Source organism: Lepidothrix coronata, unplaced genomic scaffold (assembly GCF_001604755.1).
Source record: "Lepidothrix coronata isolate B3197 unplaced genomic scaffold, Lepidothrix_coronata-1.0 Scaffold221, whole genome shotgun sequence".
Taxonomy (NCBI): domain Eukaryota; kingdom Metazoa; phylum Chordata; class Aves; order Passeriformes; family Pipridae; genus Lepidothrix; species Lepidothrix coronata.
The window spans coordinates 733,208-749,204 of record NW_016690401.1 but is presented as its reverse complement, the minus strand read 5'-3'; the positions used below and the strand labels follow the sequence as shown (position 1 = coordinate 749,204).

At 39.7% G+C, this 15,997-nt stretch overlaps 2 protein-coding genes across 4 annotated transcripts in view; both read right to left on the bottom strand.

Moving 5' to 3' along the window:
* The window catches only part of PLOD2 (procollagen-lysine,2-oxoglutarate 5-dioxygenase 2), a 65,320-nt gene extending 64,905 nt beyond the window's left edge, over window positions 1-415 (bottom strand). The window contains exon 1 of the mRNA XM_017833821.1: window positions 395-415. The gene's annotated coding sequence lies outside the window, so the exon portion shown is untranslated. The remainder of the gene's footprint in view (window positions 1-394) is intronic.
* Window positions 416-4,032: 3,617 nt separating this feature from the next.
* Window positions 4,033-15,997, bottom strand: part of PLSCR1 (phospholipid scramblase 1) — a 14,473-nt gene continuing 2,508 nt past the window's right edge. For all 3 annotated transcript variants that reach the window (XM_017833823.1, XM_017833824.1, XM_017833825.1), the window contains exons 2-10: window positions 14,028-14,062; window positions 13,263-13,294; window positions 12,306-12,374; window positions 10,104-10,264; window positions 9,078-9,120; window positions 7,833-8,053; window positions 6,884-7,045; window positions 5,681-5,842; window positions 4,033-4,490 (exon numbers count right to left, since the gene is read on the bottom strand). In XM_017833823.1, coding sequence (XP_017689312.1) covers window positions 4,434-4,490; window positions 5,681-5,842; window positions 6,884-7,045; window positions 7,833-8,053; window positions 9,078-9,120; window positions 10,104-10,264; window positions 12,306-12,374; window positions 13,263-13,272 — 885 coding nt within the window. In that variant the 5' untranslated portion in view covers window positions 13,273-13,294; window positions 14,028-14,062 and the 3' untranslated portion in view covers window positions 4,033-4,433. The remainder of the gene's footprint in view (window positions 4,491-5,680; window positions 5,843-6,883; window positions 7,046-7,832; window positions 8,054-9,077; window positions 9,121-10,103; window positions 10,265-12,305; window positions 12,375-13,262; window positions 13,295-14,027; window positions 14,063-15,997) is intronic.

The window sequence follows — 15,997 nt, the reverse complement described above, 5'->3', positions numbered from 1 at the left end:
AAAACACCACTGCACTGACGTGCAGGTCACACATAATAGCAGCAAAACACTGCTGTAAGCCACTAAGTCAAGGGAGCCCCAAAGTCTTCAGTGTCTTCAGGGTCAAAACGTATAACTGGGTCATTTAAATTAGCAAGTTACCTTTTGTTTATACTTCTCTTATTATAAATAGCTTTAATTACAGCCTTCACCACAAACCTCAGCCTCACCAGTTTGTTTAGGAGTTTCCATACAGCATTTGCCACCCACTGCTCCCTCCTGGGGCCCTGTGCCAACTCACTGCACCACCAAGTGCCAGCACCACCGTGCCAGTGCTGACTCCCAGCTCCTCACGCAGTGCTGTGGCAGCATTGCACTTACCTTGAATAAAATTCAAGGTAATTTGAACACTCACCTTTGGAATAAAACTTTGTCCATGCTCCTTGAAGTTGTGATGTAGAGTTGCACGGGAATTTTCCTGTTGCTGAACATCTCTGTCACTCCCTCTCTGTAGCACGTGAATCAAGGAAGAGGAGGCTCCTAGACAGAAGGCAGCCAGATCATCAGTACCTGCACTGCACTAGCTCACTCTCCCTTCTTTTTTTCTGGCATGCATTTGCCCTCAGGGGCTGATGGTGGTTGTGCATCAGGGGCAGGGACACAAGAAGCTTCAAGGGTCCTGGTGTATACAGGACCAGTGTAGGCTCCCCTCTGTGCTGCTCAGCTGCGCACCAGTGTCTGTGTGTCTGCTCCTCGGTAAAAGGCAAGCAACAAAGGAGAAATATTGACTTCCTCAGATGCTACCAGCTGCCCTGGTTCAATAACTAGGTCAGCTAAAGGTTAAACCAGCTGAGGCATGAGCAGCAAGTTTAAATGTAACAGAGAAAAACACAACCAAAGCCTGGGGGGAAGACTGGAGCAGATTCCTAGGCCTGCCTGGCACAGGTCTCCTGTCCCTCGCCCTCTCCTCCACTGCCCTGCAGTGTGGTCCACGTCATAGCCATGCACACTGAGTCTATCTCATGTCTAGGGGGCTAAATGCACCTCAGACATAAATCAGTGACATTAAAGCAGCAACGAAATCAGCCTGTTTGCTTTGATGTACCCTGCTGTGGTATATTAATAACTTTTTGCTTTCAGTAGTAAATTCTGTCAGAAATCATAGTCCAATTCCAAATTACACCATTTACCAAGACTAATGCAACTTTAAGGACATTACACAGTATTTTGTCTAAGTATTCTAAATCAATCATGGTTTAACATACTTTCATGCACATTTTTTAATTTTCCTAGTGGTGCATAATTGCATTTGAAGCTTAGGATTTTACTGCTTGGGTGGGAAAGACACATCGAGCTTTCCACACTCATGTAGGGAATACATACTTTGGACATAGTGTAATCTGAAATTCTTCCACTAAGAAAATCAGAATGACATCTAAGCAAACCGCCTGTGGATCTCATAGCCAGGTTTTAAGCAGTGAAAAAATAATTTCTGTGCTAACACTGCCACCCATCGAAAAATAGGAGATGCAGTCATATATCCCTGTTTTCATCTCTTCTCCCTCTTTGGTATGCTGCAATGCTCTCATGTATACATAATCATCACTGCTGTCTTTAATAACAGTGTCATTAATGAAGTGTTATCAGGTAAAACATGTAAATAAACTAGAACTAAGGGATAGGTCAAATATATCTATAGAACAGAAGATAAATTCTCCCCAGAACAAAATCAGTAATGTATTGAAGTCTCCCTGTGAATGGTGACAGGGAGCTACTAGAGCCTTTGTTCAACCTGACTCAGTCTCTTAGCTTTCTCTTGGGTTATCTAATTCTTCACCTAATTTACTAATTTTGCTAAATACGTGGTAAAGGAACAAGCTGGAGTAATTTGACCACTAGACTTCAGCAGCATAAAATCCAAAAATCTAAATGGCAACAGCACAACTTCATTGTTGGGATTCACTGTATTTGAGAAACCTGTTTTAAGCACAGATATCTTTGCTTTGATTATATTTCACAGAATTGTTACTGTTTGCAACTGAAATTCTCCTTAAGATATGAGAGTTGCAACAGTTTTTTTCCACCACATCTTGACGTGAAGCTGATCATTCTTAACCATTAACGTTCTCACATTCTTCCCTTACTGCTCTGCAGAGATGTACATGATTTTTCCTTTGTAATTTCATATGCAAGACTGTTGAGGCAATGGAGTTTTCAGGACTTATGCTGAATACCTAAGAACAACATTTGAACAAAAAAAATTTAATTACCTGGAGGAATGAAAATAAAGTCTCCTGGTTATGCTGTATTAGCCCAAGCTCCTAATGCCTTTCTTAAATTTGCATACATTCCCCAGTTTATTGACAGTGGATGAATTTATGATACCAAGGTTCTTTTTACCATGGGCAAAGGGATCCCTGCTTTGCTTACTTGCAAAGTATTATTCAAACCTTTTGTCAAACAGCCACAGACTTCACTCTAATGCAAATTGTAAATTTAAACACTATGCAGCACTTGCCATGGAAGTAAATAGGTCCTTTCAAGTATCTCCAAAACAATCTTTATGGAATATTTATTTGAGTAACTCCGCTCCCTGCTGAAGTCAGCTATCAAATGGGCTTGAGCCTGGGACTTCAGAGCTACAGGGAGAACTGAAGCTGTGTGTCACCCCTTTGCAGGGGTGATAATGGTGGACTTACCCATATGAATCCCTAGAGGACAGGTCTGGTCCTGGGTCTTTTACTTTGATTTCTAATATATGTAGCTTCTATTCCTTATTCAAGCAATCATAAACTTTTAGCAGATTTTAGCGAGACTGAATTTCTGATATCTCATTAATTAATAGCTGGTTATTAAAGCACAAATTTTTTTCAAAATAATAATAATAAATTAATTCCCTAAGAATAGTGTTGATGAATTAAAAATGCACCTCCAGCAATTCCACATACAAGGAACTTTAGCAGCAGAAGCTAACTTTAAAAAGGCATAATATACACATTTCACGTGTCTGCTTTTGAAGTGGAATTGTTCTGTTTATTATTACTGCACCCTCACACTGACAGGCAGACTTAAAATCCATGAAAACCATGGAAAAAAATGAGGAGGAAAGATAACTGGAGAAACAGAAAAGTAACTAACTAGTTTTGCCTTGCCTCAGGACACACTCATGCACAAAGCAATTACTAAAGGATTATTAAAAAGAAGCAAACACAGACATATATATTTCCTGTCTCCTCTAATTTCTATTACTGAAAATATAAACTTTAAGTTTCAAAACAACCAAAATCAGGAAACACTTAGGAGTCATACTTGACAACATATTTATCACCAGATGTGGTGGGCTGACCTTGGCTGGATGCCAGTTGCACACCAAGCCACTTTATCACACCTCCTTCTCAGCTGCATAAGGAAGAGAAAGTAAGATGGAAAAGGATTCATAGGTTGAGATATGTCAGTTTACTAAAGCAAAAGTGAAAGTCTGTGTGCGCACAAAGAGAAAAAAAACAACCATATTCTTCTAATTCTCTTCTTTCTTCTACAGCAAGTGATGTCTGGCCACTTCCTGGGAAGCAAGGCTTCAGCACATGTAGCAGTTGGTTCAGAAGGCAAACATTAATGCCCCTGCTTCCTCCTCCTCCTTTTCTTAGCTTTTATATCTGAGCTGACATCATATGGTATGGAATATCCCTTTGATCAATTTGGGTCAGCTGGTCTAGTTGTGTTCCCTCCCAGGATCTTACCCACTCCCAGCCTACTGATGGGGGCTGGAATGTTGAGAGACAGCACTAATGCCGTGCCAGCTCTGCTCAGCAGTAGCCAAAACACTGATGTGTTATCAACACCTTTCCAGCTACCAACACAAAGCACAGCACTGGGAGGGCAGCTGTGGCAAAACGAAGACAGACCCAATACACCAAATTAATACAATTTTAGACTGATTTCAGATAGTTCTTTTCACATCCATTACATTGTTTTGAATGTTTATATTTGAAATATTTGGATAAGAAGTTGAAAACTACAGGATGTGAACACCAAGGTAAAACAACCAAAGGATACACAGGAAAAGATCAGCATCTCTTTATTAGGCTCACTGCTAACATTAATATTGAATATAGAAGTAGTCCTCTTTTTTAGGAATTAAAGTATTACTATAAGTAGTTACTTTACAATTCCAAATCTCTCAGGAATAAAAAGGTTGCCATATATTTCTACAATCACAGTATTCACCTGTGCAGATAAAGGATTTTTATTTCAACACTACAAACTATTTCACCAGAGTATAAAAAAAAAAAAAAAAAAAAACCACCAAGAAAAAGAAGATCATAAGGCTTTTCCCTTCTAGAAATGTAACTGTAATATGTACATTTCTCACATTATTACTGGAGCTCTGCAATTCACTGGGAAGTTGGGACATCCAGGTTCTTCTTTCTTCTATATAAAACTTCTAGATTTCATCACCAAACTCCTGATCGCTGGTTCTTATCAGCACCATGCTCAAAAAACATGAAGTCCTTAGGGGGCAAAAAAAAGCAAACAAACAAATACTTAATGTGGTTCTTATTTCAGAGATCTCCTGGCTGCTCTGCAAGGTGTTCACCTTCCTCTCTGAAACCTCAAATGACAAGAAGGTGGGGGTGCCTGTTGCCATGCCCTCATCACTTGGGTCTCTCAGCACGGGACACCCACAGAGAGAGATGGTGAAAGACCAACATGGAAACTTTTATCACTAGCCAAAGCTAGTGATCCTTTATTTGGGATTCTTGCCCTGGCTTTGTTCAACCTGACTCAGTCTCTTTCATTTTACCTCAAACTGGATTCCATTGTAATAATGATTAAGTTTACATGTGGGGGGCCCGTTTTCTGTGCTTGGAGTCCTGGCTTGCTCAAACTCACTAATGCTGTACTTCATGCACAGGAACACACACAGTTAAACAAAGCCTGGTTTGTGCACAGGGCTGTTAGAGGCTGGTGAGACCTTCCCACACGCAAGGTGTTTCACATGCCCCTTTCCTCTCCCTCTGCAGCCCTGCCAGCACAGAAGCAGTGCACATTTTGAAATTATACTGATGCAGAATTGCACAGGTAAGTGGAAACACAAGCGTGTTGCACCCTGTTTTCAAAGAGCAAAGAGAACTGCACTGCAATATTGACACAGCAGACTCTGAGTATAGCTGAGAAATGCTCTAACAAGTTCAACGTGCTTAGCCTCCACAGTAGCCTCTCCATTTGGAAATTACTCCTCTGAGAGCATTTAGTCCTGCTCAGCTCAGTGCTTCACTTACTTCCAAGGAGAGTCAGGACGAGCTGGCTGCAGCATTCAACTGTCCACCAGCTCAGCAGACTGCTCTGGCTTTGCATGGGTCTCTTGGCTACTGCTGATCTGTATTTTTCTGGTTTCAACATTCATATAAACTTGCTTTCTTCTGCTACTGAGTCTGTAAGGAGTCTTCCCTCTACAGGTTTTTTCAGTCCCATTATATACAAAGCTCTTCTTAAATACAATTAGCACTTCATGTAGTCTGGAACAAGCTTATTATCTAAACTAATTCTGTATTGCCTTTTATGGTCAGTTTTACACATTGAAGTTCAGAAGCTGTCACCCACTTCAAGGAGCTCAGAATCAAATCCTTTACCAGTACAATCTGAACATGAAGATGAAAAAGTTAGTTCCTGTTCAAATATTAGTGAACAACAGACTTACAATAAGGAAGCAAGCTCCAATCATAACAGCTTTCATTTTCACATCAAGGTCCATTGGGAATGTGATTCCAAAGTTATCTGCATCTGTAAAGGCTTCTTTCACAAACCCAGTCCAATGCTTAGAAATCCTCCCAACAGTACAAGTCTCATCCAGAGACTTCACCTGGTTTAATATAAAATCAAAACAACATCATGAAATTTGTCATTCATAATATTCCCAAATCCATTTCAGGGTAGGTCCATTTGAAAGCTTCAGACTATGTTATGTGAATTAATGTGATTACTGAATGCAAGTGTTTGTACCAAAAGGCAATCAGACTATCAGAAAGTCATTCTTTAGTAGCACAGCCATGAACTTAATTCTGAATCTGACTGCAAGTTCAATGTGCTGGGAGACAGCTACCACATGCACACACACACACACACACCCCCTCCTGGAAGTGTTGTCTGTTAGCCAAGAGGGTGAATTATTTTCTCCTTCCATTTATCAGGAACTGCTCAAGTGAAAATTAAACAAACTACATTCTTCTGTTCCAAAGCAGAGATTAGCCCTTTGTCGACATTATGTTTCCTGAAGTCAGGTCCAGTCTTCTGGGTCATCTGAAAGACTAGTTCCCAAAATAAAATCATACTAAATTTACTTCAGTAACCCTTTGCAACATTATTTTAAATATTAAATGGTAGGCTAGTATATCTACTACTTAATGTGCATTAATCACTATTAATTTAAAGTGAAAGTTGCAAATTCTCAGTCATTCGACTCTATTTTAGGTTTAAATTATCTTGATTTACTAGTTCATTGAATGATTATTAAATTATTAAATATGTGATTGTAGAAAGTCATTTCAATAAATACCTAATACAGCTGAGAATAATATTTTTTGTTAGGGCCTAACATAATACATTCAAAAAGACTTTGCTCCTCAATATTTTAATTAACTAATTTGTGTGCAGCCACAGGGAATTATTCTCACTGAACATGAATGAGTGGCTTTAAGATGTAATTTCTGGCATTTTGTCTGTTTTATCTAGAGTAATTTAGATATCTAGAGAAGTGAGTTGATTATACCAGCATTAAAAGATTATGTACTAATTACTTAATATATTACCTGTCTACTGAACTGTTGTATAAGTTGAGCCACAAACTACTATCAAGCTACTATCTGAAAACAGATACACGCAAACAATTTTTAGCTTTCCATACCTCAAAATTAACATCCTCACAACAGCTGCAGACAACACATGGGCCAGTAATTTTCAGTATATCCATTCCTTTCTCATCTTGAATGGTAAACTTTGGCAGGCAGGCATGCCAGTTCTGGACAACATAACCAACTCTTGTTCCTGGAGGTGCCTGAACTTCCACCTTTGCAGGAAAGAGAAAACCTCCAAGTGAGTGTTCATGCTTTGATATGCTTGTGAACAAAACCCACAACAGCATACAAAAAAACCAAAATGTATTTTTCCACAACAATCTGGCCTTTCAAGGCATGACCTGCATGGAATTTTTTGTGAGCGTTTTCAGAAGACTGCACTCAGATTGCAGACCTCAAATTCAACTTTTGCCTTCAAGAAAACAGTAAGAGACACAAGCTATGCATCTACAGTATAAACATCAAAGTCCAGTGAAAGAAATACAGTAAGTGAAGACATTAGAGGGTGCAGCTACTACAAATCCCTGAGTAATAGTTCTAAGTAGGTTCAGATTTAAAGTTGCAGAAGTTGAATCATCCCAGAATTATGTTATCATTAAAAAAACTCATGATCTTGTGAATTGAATTTCACTGTAGCTTTCACAGCTGTAGAACGAAAAATCTAGCTGTTATTTTATGAAAGCCATTGTCTTACTCTTCCATTCCAAGTCCACCTTCAGTGCAGATTTCAGCACTAGCCACAAGTTCCCTGACATGCTGTTCAATCAGATTTTTCATTACCATAATTGGAAATGTCCAGGGTGAGTCCAAGTGTTGCAGCACACTTCCTTCTTCCCAGACTAAGAATCCCACTCATAAATCCCACCAATCTCTCTTTCCACAACATACGGGCAAAACCTGATTTGTTTCACCTCACCTCCTGATCCAAGACCTCATCTTAAAACTGCATAAGAGGTCCCTGTGCCATCTGAAGGAAGGCGGTGAGAGGCAGCAACTCACCTCCTGCAAACAGCAGGGACAGCAGCACGAAGAACAGCGGAGTGGCCTCTGCAGCGTTATCACCTCACGGCCCATGTTGTCTATAATCCGGATGGTGAAGGGTCGTGATGGCCCACAGCAATTCCTGGTAAGGCAGTCAGTGTCCTCTGCTGCAAAGTACACCCTTTGCCCCAGTGCATTCTTGAGCTCATATTTGTTCTGTGTTTCAAAGCCAGTCAAAACTGAAAAATAGGAGAAGTCTGGTCAGAAATCTCTCCCTGCTAACTCCACAGCTACCCTTTGGGAAGGCAAGCCTTGCTCAAAGTCCTTCAGAGGCAGCTGCTGGCAAAGGGTAACGGGAGGAAGGACCCTGAAGCAGAGAAGCCTGATGAAGAAGTTCAGAGAGAAGTTAACCATGAACAAGGACAGGCAGAAAGAGCACAGAGATTTCCACTAGTCCCCATTCCCCCCCCACCAGACACGGACACCTGCTGCCAGAGCAAGCACCACAGTTACCAGTAACAGCATGGAAGATTCTCAGGGAAGAGCTGAACAGATGAGAATTAAAAACACTTGTGAATCGGGGGGTGAAGCCAGAAAAGGGTACAAATATGTTCAGAATGAGAAGGCCACTAAAAAGCCTCACAGTCAAGATTCACAGCAGCGCACATTGAAAGCAACAAGAACCAGGAGAGAAATTTTAATTAATTTCTATAACAAATGAAAGCACTCTTTTAAGTTTTATGGAAAGAAAATACAGTAACATTGGGTGTCAGTGAGATGTATGGTCCATTTTATTTCTTCTATTTGAAAGACACTGATAACATGACTTTGATGTTCTTAAAGTGAACGGAATGAGGGGAACAGAAAAAAAGCCATTGAGTTTGCTAAAACAGCAGGATTGCCTGTAAACAGCATCAAAGCCACATGCCAGTCTATGGAATTAGGTGGGATATGACAGAAAAGATCTTTAAGTAGGGAAGAGAGGAGAGTAGAAATCATTGTAAATTAATAATATTAGAAATGTGTGACTTTATCTATAACTAGCTACCAAGATTATTCAGTTTCATTGCTGTGTAGAACCTGCTTAAAATCCTCTTCCCTCTTAATTTCTCCTTCCTCTCCTCCATAACTTCTGCAGGAATTGAGACAGGTTACCAGAGGCAGGAAAGTGAAAGGTGATTATCCACCTTAAATACCTAGTGTTAAAGAAAGTCTAAACTTTACTGTTTTTGGGATTATTAGATTTAAATACTTTGTACTTACTCTCAAGAAGTTCAATTTGCTGATGAATTAATATCTGGTCAATCTGTCCATGGTTCAAAAATTAAACAGAATAAATAGTTAACAAGCTGTAACTAAGAGAAATGTAGTTTTAAGAGCCATTGCTGTTTCATTTCAGAATGAAAATTTGTGGATCAATACATTGCATAGAGGCAGATCATCTACCAATAAAGCTGTGGGAGTAGTTCACACCCCCTCCTTGTCCTGTCCACTGTCAGTTCAGCAGAACAGTGTTCCAGAGCACTGGAGCTGATGGCAGGAGCTGTACCCAAACTGGTCTGGGTACAAGCACACAGGACTAACATGCCTGTGCTCCTTTCAGGACTCGGAGCCTGACAGAGATCCGACATCACAGGTCCCAGAGCCTCCATGCAGACAAAAGAAGGAAACTGAGACATTTTAGAGCGGAAGCTCAGCTACTGCTCAGCTCTGAGGGAAATTCAGGGAAAATCAGCCTCTCCTCATCATTGCTTTTCTTTTTTAGCAATTTGCAGAACTTGCAACAATATGCAGTGTTAATCTTGCCAGTGATGAGGTGAATTGTATTTTATAGTACAAGGACATATCTATAATATGGAAACAATTTTGCTATTAGCATTCTCTAGGTTGTGAAGTCTGACTAGCACTTTACTAACAACATTATGAAGTGGTGTGAAAAAAGTATGTAGAAATTAAGCACCTCTAATGTTCTACAGTTGCCTATATTACAAATATTTGTTGTATACACCTTGCCAAATCATGTTACATCTCACAAACAGTAGCTTCAGGAACGGGAAGGATGTACAATAGTCCTGTGCCCCTCGTCCTTTAGCATCTTACTTGGACAAGTTCTAGAGCCATAACAGGCACCTCCACACACAGAGATGCATCTGAGGCTTTGCTTAGCAGCCCAAAAGCAGCAACCCACACAGCTGCAACACAGCCAGATGCTTTATTTTGCCTTTTCATGGATGCAGGCTGCTTCCCAAGTGAATCCCCCATCTCTGGAAGGAGGAAAGGTGCAGGTACCTGTGTGAGGTATTCCAGTCCGGGAGGGCAGTTGGGAATAGAAGGAGGGATAGGCATCCAAATTGTCCCCCCCTGCATGACGGGCTGGTTCTGGACAGGTGGAAAAGCAGGTCCGCCTGGGAATCCCATGGGCTGTGCTTGGAAGCCATAGTTCCCTGCACCTGAGACATTTGGCATGGTAAGAGAGAGACAGTTATGAAAGTTAGATATTGGAAAAGAATTGCCCCATTGATCTTCAAAAGATTATTTGGTTCACTGTTTTGAACTGTGGAGATCCTTATACCTTCTATATTTCAGTTATGAATACAACAACCTTCATGAAGGAAGTTACACTGGATTGGGAAGTTCTAATGTCTCAGATAAAACCCAAACAAAATAAATAAATGCAGCTTTCTTGAATATAGCAGAAATATCATTCACATAAAATAGGCAATTCAAAAATTAGAAATAAATGAATGAAGGTTATTTCTAAGTAGAAAAGACAGAAGGCTTTAAATTCCAAAAAAAGCACTGGCATTTACAAGTTGTCAGTTGAACAAATGAGTAATTTTAAGATAAAGTTTTCCTGAAATGACACCTTCTACTTACGTGAAAGGAAATGCCCTTTTAGCAAAGATTATCTGTAGTTTTCAAACCAGAAGTCTGTGACCTAAAAACTGCACTTTCCCATTTGTTTAATGGATTCTCCGTCAAAACCCAGAAAATGCACAACTCCTTCACAGAGGAGGTGCGTAGTAAAGGAGGAAAGAGTTCCACGTTTTGTGAATGTCAAGTCTCCAACTGGTGCTGAACAGATAACAAGCTCTCAGGGAGCACTGCAAGGTGTAAGTGCTCGGCAGCCCAGCAGATGGCACAGGCAGCACTGCCTTGGTGTCACGGCCCATCCCTTGTCCCCCTGGGCTCAGAGCCCTGCCTTCCTCTACCCTTGTCGCTGAAGCTGCGGAAGTTGAGAGTGAAAGTTACAGAACAACAACTGTATTTTTTTCCCTTTTTTAATACCTGCTGGTAGGCAGACAGGCTTTCAGTCTCACACGGAGGATTTTACTCACTTTTACTCAGAAGTGAGCACAGTGAAGAAGGCACAAAGAGTTATTTTTGTGGAGCTGTACAAATAGTTCGAGATACTGACTTGTAGACTTATCTTTAGCCCACACCAGCTCAGCACCAAATTTCACATTATGTTACAATACATGGACTGTTACATTTGAAAGATCAGGCTGTGGCCATAACCAGGTCAGTACTGGGTGATGTAAACAGCTATGGCTTAAAATTCATAGGTGGCCAGCTCACCCCAGAGAAGAATCCACCCTTTGAGAACACAAAATCACTTTTATGTCTGAGGCTTACACATAAATTATCTACTGCTATTGTGTGCAAGAGGGTGCACATACAATTATTCAAAATAAAAATGCTCCCGTGACCTTCATGGCACAGGCAGTGAATGTTCATTCCTTGCTGAAGCCAAGGTCTGTACTTACAGACCTCAGATTGCCTTGTTGCAAGATGCAAAAGCTTTAACTTATGAACAGCACAGTAACTTAGGCCAAACATTTTGCATTTTATCTGTAATTTATGGTTTGAGCCTGATTGTTAGATATTGCACACTGTGATTCGGTGCTTCAGAAAGCAGTCATTGGCAGAACAAGAGAAGCTGTTTAGGAGCGTTGCATTTTGAATGTAGAACAGAAAATAAGAAAGAAAAGGAGAAAAGCAAGTGAGAGAAAGTATAAAGTATAACCACGTGCTAAGTACAGCAACAGAGCAAGAAACGGGAACGGAATACGGGGACCAGCAGAACTGCAGGAGGAAAACAATTTTCTTCAGTTCTGGATTTCTTGAGAAAAATAAAGTGAAATACTGAAATAACAATTACAAAAATCTGATCATCAGTAAGAAGCTGCCACACATTAATTGCTTTCCATCAGTTAACCTCCCTAGCAGGGAAGTTTGATCAAAAACACCTCCCTAGCAAACTCCCCACAGTGACCACAGGAGAATATCTGACATTTTTAACTCCTACTGCTGTTGGTACTGCTCAGCATACATTCAAAAAAGAAAGAAATTACTTTCCAGCAAAGCAGAAATTAAAAGAAACTTTATAGAATGAATAGCAGTAAATTGGAGATGATCACACTTGTACAACCCCATATTCCCCATGGTTATTTCCTAATAGTATCGCAGGTCTGTAACCAAGCAACCTACCTTGGTAAGGCCCAGGGACGTGCTGAGGGGAGTCAAAGGGGACTCCAGGTGCTGTGGCAGGTTGAGGTCCTGGAAGAATGGAATATACTCTCTGAGTATTGATCTTTTCCTCCTACCCTAGGCAGAAAGATCCCCAACACTGCCCCCTTTTCCAGAATACACACATAAATTAGGCAGCTCTTTTCTGTATAGCAAAAACTGTACATCAAGCTCATATTTATGAACAGTGTGTATATTAAACATCAGTATAACTTAAAGGAGTTCTGGTCCCTAAAGCTCAGAAAAAAAGGCAAGTATTGCCCATGATGTCATGAATAAGTCACGGAATCATTTGGCTCAAAATGGACCTCCTGAGATCACCTAGTCCAAGCCCTGCCCAAGCAGGATCAGTTCACTCTGTCTGCACCACAGGTGCCTTTGTGCACTGATATTTAGAAGGAAGCTTTAAATCCAAGCATTGCCAGGAAACCGACAGGCTGCCCTTCAGCACAGAACATGGAAATGAGCCACTCCCCTCTATGTGAAACAGCTTCTCCCAACTTCTACAAGTTCAGACTGTAGTACTACCTCACCAGCACACTGGGAGCTCTATGAATTTAAAAACATTTACCAACTTCAGTTTTTAAGCACAAATAACTTGAACTTCAAGATTACTTATTTATTATTTTTATATCACTCCAGAAATCAAGAACTGAAAATGTAAGCTCTATGTTTTGTAAAATATTCGATATTAAAATTTCAATTTAACACTTTCATATATATTTCATATAAGTAGAAGGTAAACTAATAGCTAAGCTAATATTGCTTGTCGTGCCTGTAGCAAATGTGGATAGAGCCTTCCCAAATCTTCGTTCGCGAAGCCTCGCCATGATGATGAATATTGCTTGAACACCTTGGAAGGACCCATGCTATCTTTGATATTAACAAAATATGACATTTTGTTTATTTTTTACTCACCTTGCATCATCGTGGATCTGCTTACAGTTGTTCTGCAAAAGAACATTTTTATTTCACAATGTTTGTAATATATAATTTCACAAAAGAGTTATTCAGTGTTCTCTATTTATTACTGATAAAAGATATTTGCCTGTCTAAACCATATGGGAAAGCTGAATTACAAATACAAGGTAAAATAACCTTAAATGTCTCAGCTTCCTTCTAAGCTATGTCTCCATCACCACATAAATCTGAATTACCTATGCCTGCATTCATGCTTTGAGTATCCAGAAATCATCCCCAAGTCAGAGGAAAGCATTGGGATGTGCAAGACTCCACTGTGTAGCCATTCAGAAACATCATGCAATTCATATGAACAAATTACCGCAGTAATTTCAGAGCAGCTGGTTCAGGGTATTGATGCTGACTACAAAACCTGCTGGGTAAATACTGGAGCAGACATGCTGCCACGCTACCCCCTATTCAGTTCTTTTAAAACTATTCCACTTCTGAAGTGGTACTACTAAATAACACCTATCCAGTTTTCACCTTCACAAGATAAAAAAAGTGGGCTCACACAGGGGAGTGAGATGCTAAGCAGAACACCATGAGTGAAAGGGCCAACTGCTTGTCTTTTTCCTTCTACTCTTCCAGGTTGCCAAAGGAATTAACAAAAACAAAACAAAACAAAAAAAAACCCACAAAACACAAACAAACAAACACACATCCCCCTCCAAACAGAAATACACCACACCAGAAAGAACATTTACTAATAGCAGCACCAACCTTGAGAGATACTTCTTTTAAGTCTCAGGGGAACTCTAAAAAAGAATGGAATAGGCACTAATTTTTAATAGAATCAAAAGCTTTAAAATAAAAAAATAAACCTAGTTCCTCTTCAAAAATAATCCAGTTTAATTTAAACTAGTAATATATTTTGTCTGTTATGGATCTTCTAACTACTTCAGTTCAATGAAGACCGTCGTTCAAAGCTGGGAATGAAACTGAAACTGAAAGTAATTCCTTCCTGTTTTCACTCCCAGAATAAAAGCAGATATCATGGAATGATGTCTATTGGTTCTGGGATGGCACGGAACTAGCTCATTTCCCAAAACCTACACAAAATCCTCTTTGTTTAATAAATTGCTCTTAAAGCCATCATTTCTCAGTATTTTTTTCTTCTATTTACAATTATATATCTGATTTAAAAATCTGAAAGAACACATCCAAACTACAAAACTCAAACCTTGTTTTCACAGTTTATGCTGTAGAGTGACAAGTTTAATACATGACCATATTAATTATGTTGACAAAACTACCAGCTTGTAGGAGTATCACAAATTTAAAAAGAATAAACAATGTTATTTAAACTAGCAAAAGATCAGCTTTCACTGTGAGATGTTCCAGCTACATGACCTTCAGTGAAATGCTGAGAATTACAACTAAACCCTTTGGTAAAAGGAAAGACAGAATCATAAGATTTATTTAAAATAAAGGCTTTACAGTAGTCCAGAATCTTTTATTGTCCCTACAACCACACATATATGCCAGTGTACAATCTAGGATTTAGAAAGTGTTGATCTGCTCTATAGCTAGAAAAGCAAAAAAGATTTTACAAAGCTCAGCCCCCATTTTATCAGACATGATGTTAAAGAGAATAGTTAAGATTATTTTTTTAATTAAAATTGTCTCTATTCTTCCACTGCCTTTTATCTAGACTCCTATTACCTCCAATTCAGTCATCACACATTGTCAGTCATGCCCTACTTTTCATCTGGAAAATTTATAAAGATTGTGCAATAACATAAAACTCTGAAACACCACAGGAACGAGGAACAAAAACTCACTTTTGTCAACCTTTATATTGCACAATTTTTTATTTTTTTTCTGCCAGGTTGTCACATGTGGTGAAATTCCCACCTGGGGAAACTTCAGTCAAGAAGCAGTAGTAACAGGAAGACTAGTCACTCAGAAAATGTGCCCATAGCATCATGCAATCTCCTGAGTTAGAAGCGATCATCAACATCAAACTCCTGGCTCTGCACAAGTCAGCCCCAAGAACCACACCATGTGCCTGAGAGCATGTCCGAATGCTTTTTGAACTCTGTCAGGCTTGGTGCTGTGAACACTTCCCTGTTGGTTCTACCTGCCTGGGTTGCACAGAGCAATAAACTGAAGCCTACATTTTCATGTCAGTGTAATAAAATGTGGCTTTGCCTACAGCTAGTTGCTACTAGTTCTAGTAGCACTTTTAAAATAAGTATAGAGAACGGTCATTGAGACATTACTTACATTGTTGAGTAGAGTTTTTCAATTTTTTATTTTTTTTTAGATTTTTTTAATTTTTATAGATTTTAGTAGTAGTTATGTAGATTTTAAATGTACCTGTAGTGTGTTTCTCATGATGTTATATCTTCTATCGGTATTTTCCAGTAGAAGTAACAGCAGGAGCCTAACAGTTCTACATATCAAACCCCCTTCCCATATCAAAACTCCATTAAGTCCATTAGTTGTTTAGTCTTCTACCCTAATGCCTGCCCCGGGAATGTAAAACATGGACAACGGCCTCCAAGGGCTGCACGTGCTTTGATGAAGAGGCAGATGATGAAAGAAGGGTCCCAAACTCCCCCAGACTCAATTCTCGAAGGGGTGTGCCGGGGGGGTGGAACGGGGCAGAACTGGGGGGTGGACAAGCAGGGATTGGATGGACATAGTTATAAAAATTGTAACACCTGACTCGAAGTGTGCACGTGTGG